Genomic DNA, 25,570 nt, shown 5'->3' with positions numbered 1-25,570 from the left:
CACAGGCTACATAGTCCAATATGTTACCATGAAACAAAAAGAAAGCTTGGTATGTTATCATTTCTGTTTGATGATCCCATGGAGCTGTAACTTTCCCACTGCAAAAACTGAGGTCTTCAAGTTGCCAGGAATGATACAATAGAAGTGGGGAAGAGGGGAAATCTATATCTAACATTCTGCACATCCTGAAGCAGTTGGTTACAGAAAGAATTCTGACAAACTCAAAATAATCAGAATATAACACAATGAAATGAACAGAAAGACGGCAAATGACTTGCGAATTCCAAATAGAGACACATCTGGCAACAAGGAATGAAGCTCTTCATTAACCTGCAAGACGATAAATGCAGATTGCAGATGCCTTGTGTCTATGTTTACCAGCTCATATTTCGCTCATTTTACCCTGAAATGATGCAGACTGATGAGTTGCTTTACTACCGAGTGGACTTCTACGACGGCATATCACCCTCGGTCGCTGAGGAGCTTGCAGCGTGAACTCCTGGAGAGAGATCCCAGCTCCCGCTTCTCCTACCCCAGCTTGAGTTCTTCACATCGCTCCTGATGACAGGAACCTGTGTATCGGAACCCACCATTAGCTCAGACTCCGAGAGGGCCCCGTGCAACTCGTTGCTGTTTCTACCACCCATCTCCTCATCGACCTCTTCATAGTTGCGACGCCGGGAGATTTTCAAGAGATCCCCACCGATTTCAAGGTCATCTTCAACTTTTACACGGGGACTACTGGCTGGTTCTTCTTCCACATCCCTAGTGCGGCTAGCCGGGGGTGGCCTTGCAGTTTCATCTTGTACATAGGCTCTCAAATTTATTCTAGAAGGTTTAATCTCTGTGCAGAGTACATCTATGAAGTTGTTCAAAAAACCTCTGTTATAAGCACTAACCCTGTTGTCACCTCTGTACCGGAAGTTTTCATAGGTTGTCTGCAGAAGAGCATAGAGTTATCCTAATAATGATAGAGTTCAAAAGGAAAGACAACTGAGGAAAAATTATCAGAATGCAATCAATTCAAAGAAACTTTTGTAAGTCTACCATGTTATGCATCTCATTTGACTAAAAAAGAAAATAACCTTCTACATTTTAGATTTTAATTATGACCATTTCTCCAACAAAAGCATACATCATGTTTATTCAATAATACAATCAGTAATGGAAAGAAAAATAGAACTAGTTCTGTCAAATAAAACAGCTGACGTTGGCCAAGCAAATGGGTCAATTCAGAAGAAAGGATGACTAAGCATGCATGCAAACCTCAAAAACATATTCCAAATGTCAACAAGAAGGGAGACATCATTCAACCATTTGTTTTGTCTTAATTAGCAAAATTTTAAAAAATAACACGATTAAAGGAAACATACTGGAAACATCTTAAATAATATTAAGCACATCGTTTCTACAATTGTGAACAAATATAAGCAAGTAACTAAAGTTGACAGTTAAAAGTAATGTATAAGATGACACGAACAAAACACCTTACCTGGTTAGTGCCAATCAGGTATAAATGGAATCCAGTAAGACCACCAACAAACCAGAGGGCAACAAAGCAATATATCATTAGTACCACTGATGCAGGAGATTTCTTCATTGCCTTCCATACAGTAGGATAATCCCCATCCATGAGAAACTTGATGTACAATGCACACATTGCAAATACATATATGCATAGAAGAGTTGAGGAAGAAACAAATAGGAAAAAGTAGCGGTAGTTGCGCTGCACAGAGATGAATCAATAAGATAAGCACACATGTTAAACTACTTGGATATAACAGAGGTAAATAAAAAGCATCAATAGCATAAACAAATTCAAAGATAACATCTACAATAGCACACAAACTTTAACATGAATATTATAACAAACATTAGAGAAAAATGTCAAAGTACAGCTTCCACACAACCAAAATCAGAAGTTCTCGGAAAATGTAATGTAGGAGTTACCTCACAAGATAAAGCAAGACTACCTTAACAATGAAAGAAAGATACCAAGAGAAGAGAAAGTATCAAGAGGAAGGCCAGACGAAGGTGTCAATGGAAATTGCATAACTTCAAAACAGTATATATATACATAAATATATGTATATATACATATACATATATGTATATATACTTATATGTACATATATGTATATATATAAGGGCTCTCAGCAAACTAGGGTGACAGGATGGTTTGTTTTAATCTGTCAAAGTGTCAAGTGGTTCGGAGGTATCGAAGATCTGCAGATCAACAATTGGCTCATTCTACTTTTCCTTTTGTATCCACTAGTTCAGCCATTTCACTACCTCTTTCATTGCCTTTCAAAACACAACTCTGCTTTTCAATTGTAATTTTACGTTTTCCTAAATGATGTTAAGTTGTTCATAAGGTTTTTAACTCATGATATAACAATGTCGAACCCCTGTTGCACAATGGCCTCAGTGTCATTTGTCTCACTCTTTGCACACTAGTTGATGCAAAACCAGGAAACAAGTCAAAAGGAACCATAGGAAACTTGGAGGGAGGAAAATGATGCATGGGATATGGAATCCTACTAAAACATGATCTTTCTCTCAATATCTACTCCAAAGTGGCGGCATACGAATATATTAGTAAAGTATGAATTACAATTTTATTTCTAAAGATAAGTTGACTTGGGAGATCAGGATTCGACAATACAACGGCAAGGTTGCTTCTTTGTGACATGGGAGATTAGGATTCGAGTCATGGAAACAATCTCTTTAAAATATTTAAAGTTAAGGCTGCATTAGCGGGAACCTCATGCACTGGGTACGCCCTTTTTTATTTCTAACGATAAGTTAACCTAACCATCCAATCTCCATTGTCCAATTGATATTGTTATGATCGTTAATGCCCAACATAATCTAAAATCAAACCCTAGCATGGTGCACGCAAGATCTTAGCCCAATGATGACTCCACATCTTAACATGTTTAAGAGCTTCGCCAATGAATAGCTCGAGCCTCTCACCATATTCGAATAGATCGGCTCTCATACCAATTGTCACAATCATGCCTGATGGAATACCTTACTCACAAGTTATTAGACCTTTAGCCCAAAATGCTTAAGCCCTAGTAAAAAGGTAATACACCTATCAAGTCTTTATAAGTCGGTCAAAATCTTTGTTCACCTTTGATGTGGATTAAATCGGGGTGTCACAGATACTACCCAAGATAATCCCCTTTGTTTTTTGTTAATGATAAATATCAACCAATTTCCAACACACCAACAAATTCCAAATTGAAGATGGATCATCTTACTAATACAACTAGTAGGCACATATTCAAAGAAAGTTGTGAAAATGGAAGCAAGAATTAAAAATGAGCATTTTTCATTATGAACTCAATTTAAGTGAAAATGAGATTTGTTCAACATATTATTATGATGCCAAGTCCCTTTCAAGTTGGTAGGAAATTTCATTAAAGTGAACCGATATTAACTTATAGAAACACACAGAAACGCTTTTATTTATTAACAAAGATACATGACATTTAGTTTATGACATGCGAATTTTAGGTATTGCATCTCTTGATATCCTAAACTAATTTATTTCTTCTCGTGCTTCAGATATTAAGGGTTTTTCTTGTTCAACAAGATCGTTCATAGAGAAGAAAGATTATCATATATTAGGCCTCCAGCAAATCAATGTATGGGTTAGATAGGGGTGTAGTGATGGAAAAGATTAAGTCCGCTTGCGTGCTTGTAGGACCCTAAGCTTGTGTAGTTGCAGAAAAATAATTGCTACACTCTGCTTGCTAAAGAACTGGACAGGAAATAACATTGAACCTAACTGGAAACTTCAATCATGGCCTGAAATTAGCACTTTCATCCATCCTCTAGCAAAAATTTAGGATTTAATTGTCACAAAATAGTGAACTACCATTTAAGACTAGAAGCTTATAAACTTTCACAACGTCATTTATATAGGGGAGCATGTACAATGAGGATTTGAGGAAACGCAAAAAGCATATCAGAAAATTAAGCAGATGGAAACAGTGAGAAAAAAATTTAGTGTTGGAAAAATAACTCAACTCCAATGACGGCTATTTTTGTCATTTTATGATTAAATTATCATGTGCTGTTACAACTATAAGCATATTTCAAAATATTAGCATATTTCAAAAACATAAATGCATTTTTAGAATTTACTTCTCTAAAATTTACAATTTTTTTCTTTTTTGATAAAGCCATATATGACGGAAGACAAGGCACAAACTAACAGTAAAGCCAGAACGAAGAGAGTTTTTGCAATTCATGAAATCAAATATACACTCATTAACCTTTTTCTCTTTTTCAAGGAAATACCCGATGCACAAAACTCCCGCCAATGCAGGGTCTGGGAAGGGTCAATATACACATCCTTGCTCTACATATAGAGAGCTGATTTCGTTGACTCGAACCATCATCACTCAGGTCGCAAAAGAGCAACCTCACCAATGTACAAAGGTTCACCCTTCCCCCCCCCCCCCCCCTTTTTCTCCCCTTAACAATAAATATAAATATCAGGAGTATAATCTTAATCTCTTATCACTAATAATAATTCCTTGAACTAGTTGGATGAGCTCATAACGTATTTGCTTAGACAAAGAAGAAGAATAATGCATAAGAATCAACAGTGTTTAGTAACTGAGAATTAAGTTGTAGGAAAAAAAATCGAGAAACAAACCTGTCCGATGCATTGCCCAACCCAAGGGCAATGATGATCAAATCGTTCCACACAATTATTGCATATGGAACAATGAGAGCAGCGAGGAGGCCGATAGATCATGCAAGTATCACAATATTTCACTTTCACAAGCATTCCATTTACCATCACTTCTTTGATGCGTGGAAATGTTAGACTGGGTGTATGCCTCCCACCAATTTCAGTACGAGTATCATAAGAAAATTCTTCCTCTGGTGGATGTGAAGCACGGGGTACAATCCCCGGATCTCGAGTTGACGTCATCAGTAACAGTACCAGTACCTAAAAAGAAACCAGTGAGTTCATGTAACTCAAAGCTACAAAATTTTTGTCCGAATAGTAATGTGGCGAAAGAAGCCATATAAGCAAGCTGCATTAGAACTCCATGTTACTTAGTAACTATTTTTATCAAATTGAAAACCATCATCACATTTGACAGAGCTATACATCAGGAAGGATCATGAAGATGAATCTCAAAAAGTGGGACTTTCTAGTTCTAGTATATAAATACTGTCACCAGAAGTTATTGAATAAAAACAAGAAAATATCATATATGTGCCCTTGTATATCTGACAACTAACAAACAAAACCATACATGAATGCGAGAACAGTCCATATATGTGTTTTATGTGCTCCTGAAAGGATACTGTACTTTTTCCTGACAGTACAACTCATAAATAAAACAGAAAAGCAACTGGACAACAAAGAACTGCTCAAAAGTAATTGAAAAAAGCACCTTTTGAACTCAGAATACTCCAGCCGATGAAGATGGATGACAAAAATATATAGACTAGAAATTGCATACAACAATTATATTTTCTCTGTCAGAAAGGTTTGGACTTAGATGTCTAAAGTCTAAATATAGAATACAACCACTGCTAATATCTATTTGTCGTGGTCATGCCCTTCACAAAAATTCTTAAATCATGAAAAGTAAGATCAACATATAACAAGCCTCATCCTGTGGAGATGCTGCATGAGAAATCACTTCCAATAAAAAAAAAAGAGGATGATGATTGACCTTCTTTTTCATAAGAAAGCACAACTTAATTCTTTGATATGGATATAAAAAAATGAAATTTCAAGTATCAAAGATAGCTCAAATTCAGTTAGGCAATTTTCCATAAAAAGTCATGCTTCATAAGTTTGAAAGAACCTTCAAAGAAGTATCTAGGGGCAGTGCACTTACATGGATTGTAAAGGCAATGGCAACTATCAGAACAGCACATCCTGAATTGTAGGCAGGAAACTTGTGGAGAAGATTTCTTGCAACAAATACACAAAAGATCACTACAGGAACAACGATGAGTGAGACTGTTATAAACAGTGACCTGGCATCAGGTCCAAATATTAACCTCCCTCCTAACAAAAACTTCTGCAGAAGATTAATGCAAAAGTTAATATAAGTAGGGTAATAGCATGAACTCTTAGAATATGCAAGTATGCAACCAAACTACATTTTCATATTATAGTTACTTCACAGGTTACATCTTATCTTAAATCAATAAAAGGACTACCTGTTAAGAATATAACAAAGTAACCCAGGTTTATAAAACAATTAAATCTAAGAAGAAGCCATTATGTTTTTCTATAACTTCTTATGGCATGAAAACACGACAGCAGAAAACGCCATATCAAAGTTTAGACAGACAGATGATGAATACATAATAATACAGATATGAAAGTTGACAATGGTGTCTGAATGAAATAAGAAGCCATCAATTTATAAATGTAGTTACTTTGTCACTCATAGAAAACCCATAGAGTTCATCAATGAAACTACCAGTCACTCATAGAGCTCATCAATCAACCGCGCTAATGCCAAACATCGGTACAAATTAATGCACCAAGAAAACGGAGTTTTCTTATTTCAAAGTAAACATCCATAGGCAAGTCCACGGCATAGTGCACAAATACCTAAATGTAGGTGCCCAGCACCACAAAGACTCCCTTTTGAGAATCGCAACCCACGAAAACCTCCAAATCGACTAAAACCCAACACCAATACCTTCAATCCACCAAAACAAAACAAAACCCCCACGAACCCAAGCTTCCAAGTCCACAGAAAAAGCATCACATCACTAAAATAATCAAACAATAACTGTTTAGAACAAAAGGAAGTGATAGGAAAAGAAAGAAATCCCAAAATCTCACATTCTTTCCTTTCCAAGCTTGATATACCCGCTTGGCCATGGAGGCGGGCGATTGGTGCGCCGTAGCTTGTCAACACGCCACGAACGAACCAGAAATCCAAGATCACTTATCCCACTCCTCTCTTCCAATCACCGGACAACGAAGAAAAGGACAAAAAAGTAGGGTTCTTTCCCCTACCCCTCCTCCTCCTCCGCCTCCTCCCAATCTGTAAGTCTCACGATTAAGCGATCAAAATTAGGGTTTTCTTCGGCTTCTTCGGCACCCTCTCTTCCTCTCTTTCTCTCTTTTTCTTCTCCGTTCTCTTTTTTGGGGGTTTTGAGATTTCCATCAAAAGGCTGCTCGTTGACAGCTCGAGACACAGAGAGTGACGTCCAACGCAAGCCTTTAAATAGCTCGGAGATAAAAACTAGTAATAATAATAATACGAAGGTAACTTTTTCATATTAACCATTGGTAAGTTGTACATTCTACAATCTCTTTTCCCTCTACCATTTATATTCTCTCTATCTCATACTCAGGAATGTATATTTTAAATGAACAATTTCATTGATAACTTTCATGAAAACATAAGATCAGATATTTATGATCTTATGATCAGTGGAAAACATAGACATTAATCGTTTTCAAGACTTTTGTGATGATAAAAAGTCATATCTAAATAATTAAGATACTATGACTTTATTATCATTGTCATTGTCCTATGAATGAATGGTATTTGCTGCAAGTTCTTTGGAATTTTAAATGTGTTAAGGGGTGAATACAAAATTGTGTTAATCCTCTGTCTCTTAAACATCTTTGGAAAGTGATGTTGATTGACTTAATCCTTTGCCTCATGTGATGTTAGATGGAGCATCTTTGGAATTATACCTATACAAGAGTGAATATAAAATTGTCTCAGCCAAAAGCCCACCTTTGGAATTCTACATGTTTAAGGATGAATACAAAATTGCCCTTCAGCCTGTCTGTGTGATGTAAGAGGGAGGAGGGGGTGGGGAGGGGCATCTTTGGAATTGCAAATGTGCTAAGGGTGGATACAAAATCTTGAAGGTTGAATACAAAATTTGAGCTCTAAATTGTTTAGAATTAATGACTCTACTCCTTCAACAACATTCTAAAAGGATGCTTCTTGTGGATTTAATTGAAGTGGGGACAAGTGGGGATATAAAAGAATTGAAGTCACTTACTTTTACCATGTTGTGGTAATTAATTCCACTGTGAATTTAATTAGAAGTGGGACCAGGTTGGCTAGGATATAAATAACCTCTTCTTTTTTTGCTTTTTTCTTGCTGCCATCACTTTTTCAAGGATTCATAATAAAAAAATGTTTTTTAAAATTTATATATTTTAAAAATAACATATTTGTCTTTGTAAAATTTTATATGGGCCATATAGAAAAGCCATCACATATGTTGTTGCCATCAGTATTTGTCCAAAAAAACTCATGTTAATAATTTAGAATTATGATTGATATTAATTATTTAAGTTTTAAAAGTATAGAAATACCAAACGCCTAAATAAGATATTATGTGGACTAAAGTATCAACTAACAATTTAATTTGTAATAGTTAATGGGCATTAACTACGTTAGCATATATAAAAGTTTTTATTTTATAAAGTCATATATATATATATATAATCATTTATCATTTGTAAGTATAATAATATATATATATAATATTTAAAATGTCAATATAACTAATAAAGGCCGACAATAAGTACCATTACAATATGTCAAAAAAATAATGGTGCGAAAATATAGATAAACATCAAGAAAGAAAGACAAATTGCTGCAAAAAAAGCTTCACTCTTTGGGATTTTTTTCTTGGAAGTGTCTTGATTTTCAAAATTCTCTAACAATATTATTTTAATCATTAAAATATTTTGATTTGACTGTAAGCCATCTATTAACTTTTTTTTCTTTCTTTTCCTATGAATTAATTCATAAGATGAATTAGTCCCATTAAAATATAAATCACAGTGTTTTCAATCATACCAAAAAATACTATAAAGTAGTATAAAAATATTATAACATAATATTTTATATAAATTTTATAAAAAAATTATAACTGAATTGAATGGCCATATGGACCAATCCATTACAAATGGGAGGAAAAGGGATAGATGATTAGTGCATTTTAATTATTACGTAGAACAAAATTATTAGAAAATTTTGAAAATGGGAATATTTCTCAAAAAAATAAAATAAAAATTATTTTAGGAATTAGCCAAAGAAAGAATCAATCCATAAACACACTAATAATATAAACCTATATAGAAATAATCTCAAAGCCAAGTACTTATTTTAGGTACATACAATACAACATAATAATATATTAGTGCAGAGGGCAAAGACAAACGACTCATTTAAAACCTCAGGCATATGCTAACGCAAAAGATCACAAGCTTCCAAGCGAGCGATGGCTCGTTGGGGGTTTGTGGAGATTGTCAAGTTCCACATCGCCATGATCGATGGTGGGGGACTAAAAAGAAGACAAAACAAGAAGCCACAAGAAAGTAGCAACATGGTGGAACAAGGGGCAAGCCAGCTCAGGGTCTTGTTTTATATTGTTTTTTTGGCACTCCATGAAGGAAGATTACCCAATGCCAAAGTTACGAGCATTGAGGGCTTGTCAAAGAAAATGTAAAATAGTACAGGCAGGTACAAAAAAAAATTCAAGTAGGGTTATAAAATTGAATCTAGCAGCAAATTATGATATAGCTACAAAAATATTACAAACACCGGTAGCTGGATTCTGAACAATGGCACGGATTAGGCTGAGTAAAACTTTCAAGGATCCCCTGCTAAATTCTTTCTGGCCGAGTAAAACTTTCAACCATTTATTTGCAGCAAATGTCTTCCTGGCTGCATTCTTAGATCACCATCTATTCTCTGATCAGAGACGACGAGGCAATGGTTGTCAATGGTGACCATTGCAGGATGTCTTCTAAATTGTCGAGCTCGGTGATGAGGCAGCCAAGTTGTTGCTTGCAACTGAATAGATCAAGTATCCATTTATCCAAACAATTAAACGGAGATACAAAGGTCATCGAGCTGCACCCATCCGTAAGAACACCGGTCACGGATCTTTTGAATCACAGAAGCTGCCGGGCTGACCACTGGCCGGATCATGGAGAGCTCTTTCTCAACAGGCGCCGTAACTTTTTGTTCCAACTGCAGCCATATAGTTCCAGTAAATAGTCGCACAATAGGTTGACAAGGCTATACAAACGAACATGAGACAAATTTTAACCTTTTCAAGAAACCGTGTAGCATCTAATACATGACAAAAGTAAGAAAGCTGCTTGTATAGATCCGCCTCCGTGTACTGCAAGACAACACACCGGATTTTAATGTTCTAGTAGTATTTAGGCAGCCATTTGAGTGGAGTTCCAACTTCTGAAACATGATATTGCAATACTATACCTGTCTTATGAGGTGACCATTGCAGCGTGGATAGTTTGGGCAGACTGTTCCTCTTTCGGAATCACCGATTACCCGAAGATTCAGACTCCGAGTGGTGTATTTGCATATTTCATCATCGCACTGAAAAATACATTGTCAGTTATATATATATGATGTGCTGAAGGAGACTGGTCAAGGACATAGAATGACAAATTTGGCTATAGGCATTAAGGCATTAACAAAAAAATTTAAGCACAAGACTAATAAAGTTTGTAGCTTACCATCATCAATCCTTTGTAGTATGTACAGATGAAACTCTCAGCTTGCCTTTTCACCTGCAGAAATGATCATCGGAAACCAATTATTATCATTGCCAAGCATTTTTAGCAAAAGAGACTTATATTTTCACTGTAATTTCACCGACCAAAGAAAACAAGTCTAACTACAAAATACTTCAATATAAAAAGATAAGTCGATGTATATGCAAAATTTCTGAACCTGGTTAGCTAACATAGCTGAAGAAATCTCGCATCCATCAATACTATCTGGGCACCTTGGGCAACGCATTCTTTTCCAGAAGTTAGCACCTGTTAGGTCTTCTGCTTGTGAATCAGATTGGCTTTCTTTGTGCATGGTCGAAAGTAAACTCGAAACAGGAGGGCAGTCAAAGGTACTGGAGCAGCTGGGACACGACAACCTCAGAGGCTCACAGCCACGATACCTGAAAAGTAATTGTTCTTGCAGATTTATTTAAAAGTTTTCTAATGCTTACCTCAGACCGAACAACTTATAGCTAAAACTTTGTACCTTTCTTCATCATCTATTATGGCTGAAAGCACACTGGAAGGATCTTGGCCAACAGATTCAGATGATTTAAATTGGAACTGTCCAAAAAGAAATCACAATTGCATCAACAGAATGATCTGAATGAACCCCATGCTTTAGATTAGAGCATAAGAATGCTCTCGATGAACCAGTTGGTTTAAGAGGTGCACCTTAGATGAATCAAGCCCTAAACACTCAGCTAAACGTGCTGGACTAGTGCCCTGAATCGAAGCACACAGACGTGATACTACAGGATGAATCTGCCAAAGAAACAAATAGTTAATCCCAAAAGATGGAGTTCCTGAGAATAAAAGGTCTCTCAATCTTGGTTATCAAAAGTAACAAACCTGTTGTGACAAGTAGTAGTCAATGTCAATCATCCAATTGCTGTAGTCTTTTTTTATCTCCTCAGGATGTCTAGCTCTTTGAGCTATTCCAGTAGAAGAACCAGACAAGCTATCCTGCAGAATAAAAACAGAGCAACAGCAATAAGATCAGATGGATTTAGATAAAATACTGAAATACAACACATTTTATCACTTCAAGCTAGAGTTTAGCATCAGCAATTGTCCTGCCCAATAGAATAATGCCTAAGCTCAGGTAAAGTATAGTAGTAGACTGATATAGACCTTATATAAGTTCATTCAAGTCATCTCCCCCTTCAAATATGGGACAAAACCAGGGTTTTAAAGCAATAATATTGAATCTTCCGATTCCCTACCATTAGAATGATCACTAAGTATTGCCTCTCTCTCCCATGTAGATTATGGCATCAATATGTTATAAAGACACATATCAAAGTGATATTCTGACAGTACCTGCTGGCAGCAAATGATATAAGGAACCGTATCACCAGCAGAGCAGCCTGAGTAGCCATTTTTCTTCAATCTTAGAGCAACCTAAAAGAATTTTGACACGAAACAAATAATAACAAATAAACTATTGTACATAAATACATATCAAATAATTAAGTGAAGTCTGACCTGCACATGAGGTTGGTTTTTGGCATCTGGATAGTCTTTTGGTGCTTTTGTCAGTGTCTTTGTAATGACATACTTTTCAAGTGCTATTTCACCATTCCTCATGTCCTCTTGCACCTGTTTATATAGGCAAGAATGCTGAAGGTCAGATCAAAGACTAAATAAAGTTCATTTTCAGTAAAATGAAGTCACAGAAAAAACATGCTCAACAATGTTCCTTCTCATGCATCATTACCTTCATAAGACAACTGTGAATGGACTCCACAACTTCTTCACAGGTGCTGTAGTGATAAGAAGCCATAGGGAATAAAAAGAGACATCAGTGAATGTTTATTGACATCAAAGTTGTTTTTTTAAGATTAAACAAACAAGTAACCCTTACCTTCCAGATAATATCTGGCCGAGGCAAAAATCTCCTATTTCTTTTGCTAGCAAACTCCAATCACGCCGAACCATATCAAGACCTTTGCGTTCAATTACCTGCCTTATGTATGCCTTTTAGAATAGAATTCCAATGCAATGGGCTTGTTAATGGCATAAGAAATAATAAAAACGTAGAACCTCATATGGCATTCCATCTTTAAAGAGCACTTTCACAGCCGCATATTTCTTCTTTTTCAAAAGAAGCATTCTCTTGTACAAGCCATCAAGATCAATCTCCAGACAACGATATTTTTTGTTGACCTGAAAGAGGACAAAAACCATTGATATGTTCCAACATTTCAGTTAGTAGTCATGATGAATTAACTACCTTATATAGACTCCTTCCAGTAACAAAACAATATTAAGGATTAAACATTGTGCACTTGGCAAGTTTCACCTCTTGGATGACTTTCCCCGCAATTGCTTTTGCCTTCGCAATGTCATCTAGCCCACTGTAAATCATGATTGAATCTGTATCCCCATAAATTACCTGCCAATACCCAAGAAATAGGCTACTAATTGAAATAAGTTTCTTTACTGAAATCAAACACAAATCCTTTAGACCACACAAGAAACTGATGTTGCATATTATTCTTTAGAAAAAGAAAAGGAGTGAAGACCACAATGAAAAGCAACAAGCAAGAATTGATCTGTTGCAAAGAGGGTGGATGTGGATGGTCGTTTTCAATGCAAAGGAAAACTATTTGCTTAAGATCAAGACGACCAGAGAATTGGAGCCTCGTCAAGAGAAGGCTTGATTGGTAGTATTAAGAAGGAAAGACCCTGAAGACCACCAGTTGCTTTTAAATGATTTGAAGCAAAATTGTAGCCATCTTTATGTAATGAAGCTTACCAAATTTGCATCAAAAATTCACAAGTAGCATAATGTTTGAGATTAAAAAAACAACAGTACCTCCAAGTTCAAGTTGTTCTGAACTAGATCAACAGTACTTTGCAAGATTTCCCTCCCCTGCATGTGTAAGAATGAGCGAGTATAAAAGGGAGATCACACTTTCCAGGTTCATATGTGTCTAGAACCTCCAAGAAAGTGAAACTGTTCAAACTTCAAACAATGCAAAATTTCTTACTTGCAATGTTATCAGTTCGGCGAGTGGTTTTGCATAAAATCTGGAATTGGAAAACCCCAAGCAACCATACATGCTGAAGTAAACCATTGAGAAAAAATAGCGTCAGAAATTAAAAAAGTGCAAGCATGAGCACCCAAGGTCTGTAGAACTTGGAAACCCAAAAACCATTTACCTGTTTGCAGTAAGCTTCAATGCTTGCTGCTGAATATCAAGCTGCTGCACTTTCAGACCAGAAGCAGTCTTAAGCCATGATTTAACCATTCTTCTTCTCTCGACCAAATTTCTCAACAACTGAGAAGTCAGAATTTTGTGCAGCATGTAAATCAAACAATTAAAGCTGAGGAAAACAATAAATTGAAGAAATTTGAATATACAAATAATTTGTACAAGATTATATAGAAACAAATTAACTACAATTATGGTCAGCAGATCAGATAATAAAGCTACTGCTGTCTAAAGCAGGAAAATAGGTCCAACACCAGCCAATTTGAAAATCAAGATCTGCCTATAGACTGACTCTAACAGCCACTCAAGAAAAAAGACTGAAGTAGTTAAAATTGTGAAGCATCACCCAGGGTGTGAGAAACTTAAACCAAGCTCAAGAAGCTCAGTCCAGATGAGTTTATTCTCTGGCATGCCTAGGGCACCATAAAAGTTTTGCATAGGGCTTAGTTGGCTATGGAAATGCAAGACTAAACTCATTAGTATCCAAAACAATCTAAAATGAGTCTACCAAAATCAGTGATTAAAATCTAGGCATCAGGTCTTGTTATCACAATTGTTCATCAGAAACAAAGATTAATGTATAACAAGCATGTTGCTCTATGACCCTTTTCGGATGGCATGACTCGTCCAGACTTCCACACACTAAGACTGCAACAGAACTGATAAACTCAACTTACAAATTGATTTTAGGCGAAGAAAAATCTCCTATTCAAACCATATAATACAGGATAGTGCACATGGGATAGACCCAATAAGAAAGAATCTGGAGACCTGTTAGTCAATTTTAAATGGAAAGAACAAAAATGACGTTTTAAGAAAAAAAGGTCAGAATTAAATGATACAAATTTTCTCTCAATGCAGGCTCAGATAATTAAATATCAATGTCATGATCACTACATGTAAAACAAAGTAACCAGAAGCACTAAATAACTTGTCATTCACCTCAGGCAACACCCCAGTAGTTCTCAAAGATGGCAGACTAGGAACCAGACCTTCAGGAGATCGCTCAACTGTAGTGAAGCATATATTATACTCCTGTTTGCAAATTGAACGTCATATTTGAGAAAGCTGAAAACATAGAATAACATCAAAAGATATTTTTAGAAAACAGACCCATAACGAAAAGAATACCTGTATTATTGAAGGATAAAGGCTGTTGAAGTCAAGTAGTAGTATATACTTGTCATATAGGCCCTTTTTGGGCTCTAAAACTAAGCCACCAGCATAGGCAGGACCTTTTCTACCTTTTCCTTGATCAACATGATAAGCATCATTGTCTGGAGAGACATGATCAACATCATCATCACCCCCCTCTTCACCATTAGTTAATTTTCTCTTCATTGTACTATGTTCTTTAGCACGTGCAGGAATTTTATCTGGCACAATGTATTTTTTTGCATGAAATGCATGCAATAACAGGTATTCCACTCTTTGTGCTCTAGCACCCTAGAAAGATATATAATCTTATTAATTAAATATTTTTAATTAAGCCTCCCAAAGAGTTACAAAGAACAAAAAATTATAAAGAGGGCATACCTGAAGTGTTTTTCCCCAAAGATTGCCGCTGATATTAGTTAGTTGTCGAGTGAGGGGGAGAACACTTAAATGAAACATGAGTTCCAGAGATAGCCAGGCATTGATCTCACCATACTCAACCTATTTCCATACTTAATGTTCAAAAAAAGAAACAAGTGAAGCTAAGGTCCAATACAAAATATTCCAGTTCTAGAGTACTTGCCAGTTCAAGAAGCGTCTTTGATGATTGGAACATAGAAGGAATATCATGTGGAGAAATCTCCTTTGCGTCTCTATTTAGTTGTGTCTTTGCAAGTTGAGTCAAGGAGTAGCTTACCTAAAATTCCATTTATATCAGACATACAGCATGTCTCAGTCTCAAATGAGTAGAACCTCATAGGAAATTCAGCATACCTCTTTCAAGAGGTCTCTTGAACACAAATAAGTATCACATAGGAGACGACCTGCAATGCAAGACATAATTCCTGGACTAGCTCCAGACCCATAAAGACCACCTCCCTTGGTGAGTTTAGGCATCACAGAGCGCTTTAGGCGACCAATTTTGGACCACATGCTACTTGGCACCTTGCAAGCCTGCAACAATAAGAGGTCATAAACACACTATGTTTATTCTTAGATTAGTATATATATCAGAAATATAACTGAATGTGGAAAAAAAGGTTGAATCTGTACAAGCATAACCACACAAGAATGGAACTCCTAGTTTTTAGGAAAAATTATCTAAAACTTACATTCTCCTGTAAAGATTAGAATGCCATTTATTTATTAAGACAGTTAATGAAAAAATATAGGTAGAAAAATAAAGATTTGCATATGATTTTTATTAATTTAGAGAAAGCAAATGATAGAGTTCCAGGAGAGTTATTATGATTGATTTTAGAAAAATATATATATCCACTAATTATATTGGCATTAGTAAGGATATGTACGATAATGTAGTTATTAGTGTTAGAATTATAAGCAATGTGTATAATGAGTTTCTTATTAGCATAAGATTGTATTAAAGATCCATATTAAGTCCCTACCTTTTCACATTGATAATGGATGAATTAACTAGTCATTTACATAATAGATCTCCTGATGTATGTTATTTGCTAATGATATTATCTTAGATAATGAGAACTAAAGTGAAATTAATTATAAACTTGAATTATGAAGATAATCCTTATAAAGTAAAAGTTTTAGATTTAGTATGATTGATACTAAATATATGAGATGCAATTTTAGTAATACTAAGAATAAATAGCATAATATAATAAAGTTGGATGGACAAGAAATTCCCTTAAGTAAAAACTTTAGGTATCTTGAATTAACTCAACAATATGGAGAGGTCATTGAAAATATTATTTATAAAATAAAAATAGGATGGTTAAAATGACGAGGGACATCAGAAGTCTTAGTGTGATCATTGAAAACCTTTGAGATTAAAAGAAAAATTTTATAAGATAGTTGTGAAACCAATAATGTTTTATGAATTTGAGTATTGGACAGTAAAGAAGCAACATATACAAAAAAAAATTGTACTGCTAAGATGGATGTATAGAGTTATGAGAAAAGATAGGAAAAAATATTTTATTCATGAACAATTATGTATCGCTTCGGTAGAAAATAAAATGAGAGAGAATTACTTAAGATGATATGGACATGTGCTTAGAAGACCTATAGATGCAGTAACTAGAAGAGATCAAATAATTAATATTAGTGATATGAGGAGAGGTAGAGAAAGACCTAAATATTAGAAGTAGAGGAAGATCTAAAAACACTTTATGGAAACTATAAATAAAGATTTAGGTATTCTAAACTTAACTAGACATATGATTTTTTACTGATCTCAATAGCGACAAAAAATCCATGTGATTGACTCTAAATAGTTGGGACATACAACTTTGTTGTTGTTGTAAAGATTAGAATACGAGTTGTAGATAGGAACAAAAAATAAACATAGAAAATCTGAGTTGAAGACCAATGTAATTGAAACAAGTTTCTGATAGATCTAAGTTGTGCTTGTTTCTGGATGCAAACAATTTTATGCAAAATATGGAAACTGAACCAAACCTGAGCCCGATGAAGAAGAACATCAAGGTCAAATCCTGATATATTATGTCCAACAAGTATATCACTATCCAATTTGTTCAGTTCAATCATCAAGCGATTCAGCAATGCCCGTTCACTACAGGTGGTGCAAAAAAGAAATTATCAGTGAATGATGCAATAAAAATGACTAAAGAAGGTGCACTTTAAGTGAAAAAGCAAGAACTGCTTACCTGCTCTCCAATGACACAGTGTTCACCCCAGCCCTTAAATTTCGATCAGAAACTTCCTTTGTAAGACCCATTGGAAATATGCCTCCTTCAAGCTTACGGACAACAGAAAAATGAGTAAGTGTTCCCCGTTTTTTCCACTCAGATGGAACCATAGGCCCGTCAATCTGAAAACAAGTTTTCAAGAAAATGTCCATGAGTGCAGAAATCAAATATGTAGAACACAAACAAAAGCTGCAAAGTGTAAGACATGACCAAGTTTCAAGTAAACAACATGACTAAGTTTCTAGAAATTCAAGTGCCCGATAAAAGAAAAAACTTTAGTCTTTACAGATCTCTCTTCTATCAAAACTTGTGCATACCTTTGCCTTATGACAGCAGATGACAGAAGCTGTCACTATCTCATTAGCATTACTCTTCTCATTTATAACAGTTTTCAAATTTATAGCCGTAACAATCACTGGAGGAATCTCAAGCAAGGTCTTTGAAGAAGTGACACATATATCTTTGGGGCAGTCAACTAGTATTTCAAATTTGCACCAGCTGACCTGTTTTATGACAAAAACTAACTATTACTAGGTGATATTAAACAGGCATTTCTCAATAGTAAATAAAAAGCAAGACTTTAAGATTTATCTAGAAAAATTGCACTAAAACTTGACAGTACCGAAAAGATAGATGAAGAACATACCCTCTGAGCAGTTGGGCAGCTCATAAATTTTGAAATTGACAACCATGATGGTCCCTTGATCTTCCTTTTGATCAGAAACAACTCCAAAGAACTGGAAAACAACATCTTTATTACTTCTTCACAAGAACATACAGATATTCATAAAGCCCAAACCAGGGTTCACAGTTTCATGTAGGTATTGTATCAGTAAGAGCATGGACCAGTACAGTACTGGTCCATACCAATGTACTCAGTGTTGTCAGTATGGCAGTGCACACCAAGTCTAAAAGAAGCCTAAAACCAAATAAAAAACAAAAGATAAAAATTGTTCAATAAAAAGCCTGTCCCACCCTATAGCGGGCAATACCAACCCAGTATAGGGTGTACCACCCAGTTTACATTGGTCCCTATACCACTAACCTGTCAGACCTGTACATAGGGTGTACCACCTGACATAAATCCGATACCAAGTGTACTACCCAGTTTACACTGGTCCGGTGTCATACTGGACAGTATTTGCAACCTTGGTACAAACTACAAACCATATCTGACACTAACAAAGGAAAATATTATGATCAGTAACTTATAAACATTTTCAACAATGGACGCCAAGTTTAAGTTCCAACAAGTCAACAGTTAGCTGTCAGTTAAATGAGATCCATCATGTTCCCCATGGATTTTATTACACTAAAGACCACCATGTAGATCATTGACCATGTAATTCTTTTTCATTTCAAGTGGCGCTTGTCTGTTACTATGAACATTACTAAAACTAATTTGTGTTGACCTTCAACACCTAACTTCACATGCATACAGTAAATAAAATGCATAACATCGAGAAGTTTATAGCACTAAAAACATTTCTTTCTTCAGAGATTTTGTGATGTCTATAATTTTCAACTTTAAGAACATAGGAAATGTGCACCAAATTGTGTTAATTCCTTCACATACATGATTCTTTTAATGTCATGCATGGAATTATATTTGGCACTTTACCTGCTGTATGTTCCAAGCAACGCAAGGAAATACTCTCCTCTAAGATCAGCTGGAAGTGGGGGATCCTGTGAAGAATTTGAAATACTAATATAAGCACTTCAATGATGTGCACAGAAGGAAGCCTTTTGACAGAAGGAAGCTTTTTGATTTTAAGATAGAAGGAAGCCTTTTGATTATTATAAAAATGATCAGATATTAGACCACATCCAAACAGCAGCTTCCAAACAGTAAATCGAGGCACATTCTCTCTGCAGTCAAATGATTGTGCACCAAATCTTGTAGCATCAGTTTTTGAAACAAAATATGAAAGAAGATACGTGCTCCAAATTGCACAATTGTAGTATGAGATTAATACCAAACAATCTTAAAAGTGAAGAGCAACATAAGATTCATAACATAAAGACCCATCTCAACTGAGAAAATATACATCCAACTAAATTAGAATAGGTGTTTACTTAAAATGTGAAAATTCAATATACTAGCCCCAGAAAAGAAATATGACTGGAAGAAGTTTGAATTAAAAACTGGACCAGATGTGAACCCAAACATATAGTGATGATCTCTGCATGTATCTGGATCAGTAGGAACCCAACCATAAGGTGATGCTTACTTGGGAAGGATCTAGTTATGTTTATTGCTTGTTTATGTTTGTTGCACAACAGAGCAATTGGATTCGGGAACTAGCACATAATTCATTTATGATCATGTATCAGGAAACTCTGGACATAAAAGGCAAGTCATGAGTTCTTAATTCAGATTTCCTGATAAGCAAATTCCACCACTGCTGGACAAAATTCCAAAATCAGCAAAATCAAGGAAAATTCCATATCACGTTATTCTGAGGAATTTGATCAGCTTATGATATTCTTATTCTCACAGATACATTAGCCAATGAGCAGTACCATAACATTTAGAAGCAAGAGAATGAGATTCATGAAAAAAAAAAAGCATTTCAACTGAGATACCTTAAATGGGTAGTTGATCTTGACAACATACTGTTCACCAGTAGGAATATCAGACCGCTCAAAGGCATAGCTCCGCTGAAAATTTCCAGTTTATGAGCAGTCATTATAGAGTTATAAGATGGAAGCCCATAGACGTTGTGTTCATCTATAAAGAAAACAAGCATGGACTTCCACAAACCTTAACCGGTGCCATGCTAAAAGTTGATACATTCAGATCCAGCAATCGTTTTGCAATTTCACTCTTTATTCCAGATGCCATCTCCTGTGAAAAGTGTATGAATATCAAAAGTTGGATCATTCCATATATCTCAATTGCAAAAGAAAAGAAGGTGCTATCATGTTCATGTTATAATGCCATGCAAATGTTTAGACTTACTTGCAGAGTTGTTCGGAGAGCTGCTTCTGAGTTTCGAGAATCAGGAGTATCCGTCTCAAACTCAGCTATGGTTTTGCTGTCAAAAACAGAATCTTTTGGGATAGCATAAACACATCTTTGCATGTTTTTCACGATGACACAACAACTATGATATGCGCTGCCTGCTTTGACCTTGAGCACATAGAAAGAGTGCACCCAATCAAAATCCAAAACAACAAAACTGCTAGCAGAAGAAGACAAAGTTGAAATAATAATATCCAAAAATACATGATTGCAAAAAATTATAGCTATACAAATAAATGTTAAAACCAATACAAAACTTTTACAACATAACAGGTTAGCAAATATGACTTTCCAGCCTTTAATTTCAATAGAAAAGGTTAATTTCTTAATGGATTTTCTTGCTAATCTGTACATAGAATAATTTTGTTTTCTATTATATTCTGTCGGAAACGTTTATATACTTAATAGTTTGTCTCCATGGAACGTGTCTCTTGGCAAATATAAAGTTACTCCTTTGCAACCTACGTGACCACAATCTGAGTCACAAAAACAACCTTTTTACTCACAAGAGGGGATGTAGGGAACGTGTGACGTGTAAGGGCTCAGTCCCATATTGCTAAGCCCAAGCCTGCATGTGCTTATAGGTGAACCACTCTTTTGCTTTCTTGGTTAAGTTTCTAGTGCTTGTGCAACCACAACATGCAAGCAATATCATACCCACTATTAATTGATTTTTACAATTTGCACATGTTTTTTACAATTTGAAACTTTTTACTGATATTATTGAACTTTCCACAAGTCTATCCTCATTAAATAATCATATCATACCCACTATTGATGCTAATTAATTAGTTGGTGTTGCTATCTAATTGGTGATGTTACCACGTCGACACACTTGGAGAGACATTTGGTGACCTGTTATTCTGGTGCTAAAATCCATTCCCTCCAACATTTTCTTCAAAAGAGCCCTAAGGGATTCCTTTGTGATCTTTCTTCCTCCTGGATCCTAGGTGACTGTTATGCTCCATTAAGGCTTCAGGACCCTCCTGTATGCATAGGTCAAGGTGTGTGATTGTTGCAAGTCGGGAGAGAACCATGAAGTGTGTGTGCGTATGATGAAAGCATCTATCTCCAAAAGACTGTGTGGGAACATGCCTTGAAGGCTTGAACAATCAGAGACATATTTTAAACCCTCTTTGATATACTGCTAACTTCTTGCATTGCTATCATTTCCTGACATCAAATCCTACAATAATTCATACTTGACACCCTCCACAGTCAGAAAGGCATCTCGGTTACAAACACTAACCATTAGACAAGCAAAGAAGAGACAAGATCATGTGTATGTATCAAACACAAACGATTGATTCCATACACTAAAACATGAGAATGATTACAACCAACGAGAACCATCTTAGGGCAAAAAGCACTTGTGGGACCTTACATTGAGTGTGTGCCATGCTATCTTTCTGAGAAATTGCATGGCTAGTCATCCATAATTTATAGGTATAACTATATTGCAATATCTTCACACGTGTTGTGTCTGTCAATCCCTAGAAACCCAGACTAGTTATTGTCACATAAAGAATTTTCATAGTGTAAGGGGTACTGTATACATTGATTCATTTCAATAGTGTGAGTAATGTTTTCGATGCACAAAATATATATCTTTTGATAATTCAATACAAACCATTAACAGATCACTATAACTGAGTAGAATGGAGTAACTTACCTTTCCAAACAAGTACAGGGTACCAGAATTGCCACCAAACATCTCCTCATGCGCATCAATTATGTAGAAAGGAAGAGATCCATCAGTATCCAGGGTAAACTCAGACTTCTCATCAGCGTCAACATTGACCTTTGACTCATTAACCCCTAATTCAGGCCCAGCATGTGCCTCTTCCCCACATACAGCCCTCCAGCCAGCTGTCGCACTCATCACAGAAGCATCATTTTCCACTTTAATTTTTGCATTAAGAGAAAGCCTCTTTTCATTCTGTGGCTCCTCCATCTTAGCATCAGATTTTACCTCATTGAAACCACCATCAATAGCAGGTTTAACACTGTGATCCAAATCCTTCTCTTCTCTTGCTTCCATATCCACATGATTTTCATGTCCCATATAATCATCTTCTTGAAGCCCCGACTCTGATTCAGCCAATACCTCCTCATCCTTGGCCTTACCAGATTCGACTACACGATCATTGACGACAGGCTGCGGCAGCTCAGCCTTAATTTGGACCACCGGTGGTGTCAAGATAGCAGCTCGAGGCATGTTAAGGATTCCGCTTGCCAAGCTCCGCCGCCTCCTCTCCTCCCGGTCGGTCTCGTCGGGTGCAAATTCGGCAATTACATCATCCACGATGCTGTCAGAAGACAAGGAGGATCCCTTCATCCGATCGTTCTTCTTGAAGACCGAGGATGTGAACATGGAAGAGAGGCGTTGCTTGCCCATCATCGCCGCAGCCGCCGAGAGAGAGGAAGGCGGGGGCTTTTTAGGCGCAGGGTCCTTCCTGGGCGCCTTCCGCTTCTTGGGCCGCTCCTCCTCGCCGCCCGACAGGTCCTCCTCGTCACCGGAGAAGTAGGGGAGGTTGGGGTTGGACCAATCCTCCTCCTGTCCCTCGTCGGTGTAGCCGAGGCCGTCGTCGTCGACGATAAAGCCGCGGGCCTCCTCCCGACGGCGCGCGACGAGGGCGGCGTAGTCCTCCTCGGCGACCGTGTCATAGATGGGAGCCTCCATCTTGATCTGGAGACCACCGGCATCAGAACGTCGGCCACCGGAGCTGCGAAGGGCTTTGAGGCGCTCGAGGGCGGCGGAACGGACAGCGGAGTCGGAGCCACGGCTTCGAGCCCGGCGACCGCAGACGGTGGGCTCCTCCATGTTCTCTCGCTCGCTCTGCTCCATGGTGCAGTGGATCGAGCGACATGCGATAGGAAAAGAATCGACTAATTTGGCGGGAAGAGGATCGAGGTTTGGCGCCAAAACAATACAAGACGACTAGGGTTTCCCCGCGCCCGGTTCGGATTCAATGTTAGGATGCAAATAGAGCAACAACTTAAAGCACCTGTAATTCTCTACCACGTGGATAAAGACAATGAACAAAGACTATGAGCCGTTGCATCCTCCGCTAATGGTATTATTATATTGGACGATTTTTCCCCCCGTTTCCAAAATGTCTCTCCTACTTGTAATATATAAAAATGATCTCAATGGCAATCAACAACTTATATTTTATTTTGAGTTTCTCGTCGCAATTATCTAAATCGAGTCAATCAAAATGATTCAATGTTCGATCGAATCGATTACAATGTTTTTGAACAGAGTTATAGTGTTTTTTCGGTTCAATCGAATTAGTTTCAATGTTTTTGAATGGATTATAATGTATTTTGTTTCTGAATTAAAAACAATATAATAATATTCAATAACACTATAACACGATCTTAATTAATTCATGTGCATTAATTGTTAACCGTATTTTATATATATATATATATATATATATATATATATATATATATATATATTAAGGTTTCATAAAATATTTTTTTGAGAGTTTTTATGTAATTTTGAATGAAAATTAAGAATCTTGTGACATATTTCAAGATAAAGGATGACAAGTCCTTTTTTTTGTCACATTAAATATATTCATATTTTTTTTTGAAAAAATAATTATAATTTATTTTTTTTATTAAGAACGATAATAAAAATTTAGAATACTTTTGAATGGACTTACTGTGTTTTTATTATCAAATCCAAATTTTATGACTCCGATAAAAAAGATTATAACTCAGTTTCAATTAATTGAAATTTTGACAAATATATAGTGATATATATTTGGGAGTATTATAAAATTATTAACATCATAATTTAAATGATTTTGGATGAAAATTACGAACATCATGATATGTTTCAAAATAAATCATGATAAAAATTCAAATGTTTTTTTATTTTGTTTCAAGTTTATGTATAAATATTTTAAAAAATCTTATGATATTTATAGTAATTTATTATGACTGAAACATAATAAAAAAAATTTAGTTATAATATTTTTCAATAGAGTTATAGTGTTTTTTGTTTAATAATAAAAAAATATTGTAACTCTATTCAAAAAATATTATAAATAAGAAACATTGCAACTCTATCGAAAGTTAATATAAAACAATAACACTGTAATTGTGTTAAAAATATTATAGTGGATATTTTATAAAAACTATATATAATATAATTATCTAAAACTTTAGTCGATTAAATTTCTTATATACAATACTACACTTACTTTCTTTTTTTAATGACAATCAATATATAATATTTACACTTCTAAAATTGTCATTTTAGATAATTGATTTTTGATATATTTTTAAAGTTATATTATATATCGATAATTGATTTTTGAATGGGTATATGATTTGTTAAAATTTACAGGAGCAAACATAATATTTTCAAACTTGGAAGGACAGATATGCAATATAATTATCCCTTCCAAACTTAAAAACCTATTACTGGAAGTTGAAATTCTAATTAATATTAACATGCTTTAAAAATTTTATTGAATTAATATAAATATTAATAATATCTAAAGCTCTTTGTAATTCTATATGCTTCTAATCTTAACCATTAGCAGGAGCTAACTAACCTGATCTCACTATATGGAAATAATTTCTAAATTAACTTTACATTAAAATCAGCTGATATCACTAGATGTATTGATTTTATAAAATCTAAAAATATAAAATTTATAATCAATATTGATGAATATTTAAATTAATTGATTTTTATTATATTTTTTAAAAATAAAATTATGGTGCCGATCGAATAAACCTAAATACCAAAAGTATTACAAAACATTTTTAAGTCATTTGAAGGAAAAAAAAAGGTAAGAATTCTCAATATGAAATGTAAAAGCATGAGATATTATCCAATAAAAAAATTTATTATTATTATTATTATTATTATTTACACCTTGCTCAAAAG

At 35.4% G+C, this 25,570-nt stretch overlaps 2 protein-coding genes across 2 annotated transcripts; both read right to left on the bottom strand.

Moving 5' to 3' along the window:
* Positions 1–145: 145 nt before the first annotated feature.
* Positions 146–7,183, bottom strand: LOC135629331 (protein S-acyltransferase 8-like). Its single transcript, XM_065136542.1, has 5 exons — positions 6,845–7,183; positions 5,880–6,065; positions 4,673–4,972; positions 1,493–1,726; positions 146–938 (listed from the first exon to the last, which is right to left on the bottom strand). Exons 1-5 carry the CDS (start codon positions 6,881–6,883, stop codon positions 450–452), a joined length of 1,248 nt encoding a protein of 415 aa, XP_064992614.1. The 5' UTR covers positions 6,884–7,183; the 3' UTR covers positions 146–449.
* Positions 7,184–9,367: 2,184 nt separating this feature from the next.
* LOC135629319 (DNA polymerase alpha catalytic subunit-like) lies at positions 9,368–23,540 on the bottom strand. Its single transcript, XM_065136519.1, has 31 exons — positions 22,328–23,540; positions 20,593–20,763; positions 20,395–20,478; positions 20,217–20,291; positions 19,252–19,316; positions 18,277–18,367; positions 17,948–18,133; positions 17,589–17,752; positions 17,380–17,494; positions 15,718–15,897; positions 15,527–15,640; positions 15,325–15,444; positions 14,920–15,234; positions 14,731–14,823; positions 13,736–13,854; positions 13,564–13,636; positions 13,389–13,445; positions 12,873–12,965; positions 12,614–12,736; positions 12,435–12,532; positions 12,288–12,333; positions 12,056–12,169; positions 11,891–11,971; positions 11,420–11,533; positions 11,243–11,332; positions 11,055–11,131; positions 10,746–10,968; positions 10,529–10,582; positions 10,269–10,388; positions 10,096–10,170; positions 9,368–10,016 (listed from the first exon to the last, which is right to left on the bottom strand). Exons 1-31 carry the CDS (start codon positions 23,501–23,503, stop codon positions 9,870–9,872), a joined length of 4,653 nt encoding a protein of 1,550 aa, XP_064992591.1. The 5' UTR covers positions 23,504–23,540; the 3' UTR covers positions 9,368–9,869.
* Positions 23,541–25,570: the final 2,030 nt, after the last annotated feature.

Source organism: Musa acuminata, chromosome BXJ1-3 (assembly GCF_036884655.1).
Source record: "Musa acuminata AAA Group cultivar baxijiao chromosome BXJ1-3, Cavendish_Baxijiao_AAA, whole genome shotgun sequence".
Classification (NCBI taxonomy): domain Eukaryota; kingdom Viridiplantae; phylum Streptophyta; class Magnoliopsida; order Zingiberales; family Musaceae; genus Musa; species Musa acuminata.
This window is presented reverse-complemented; position numbering and strand designations above follow the sequence as displayed.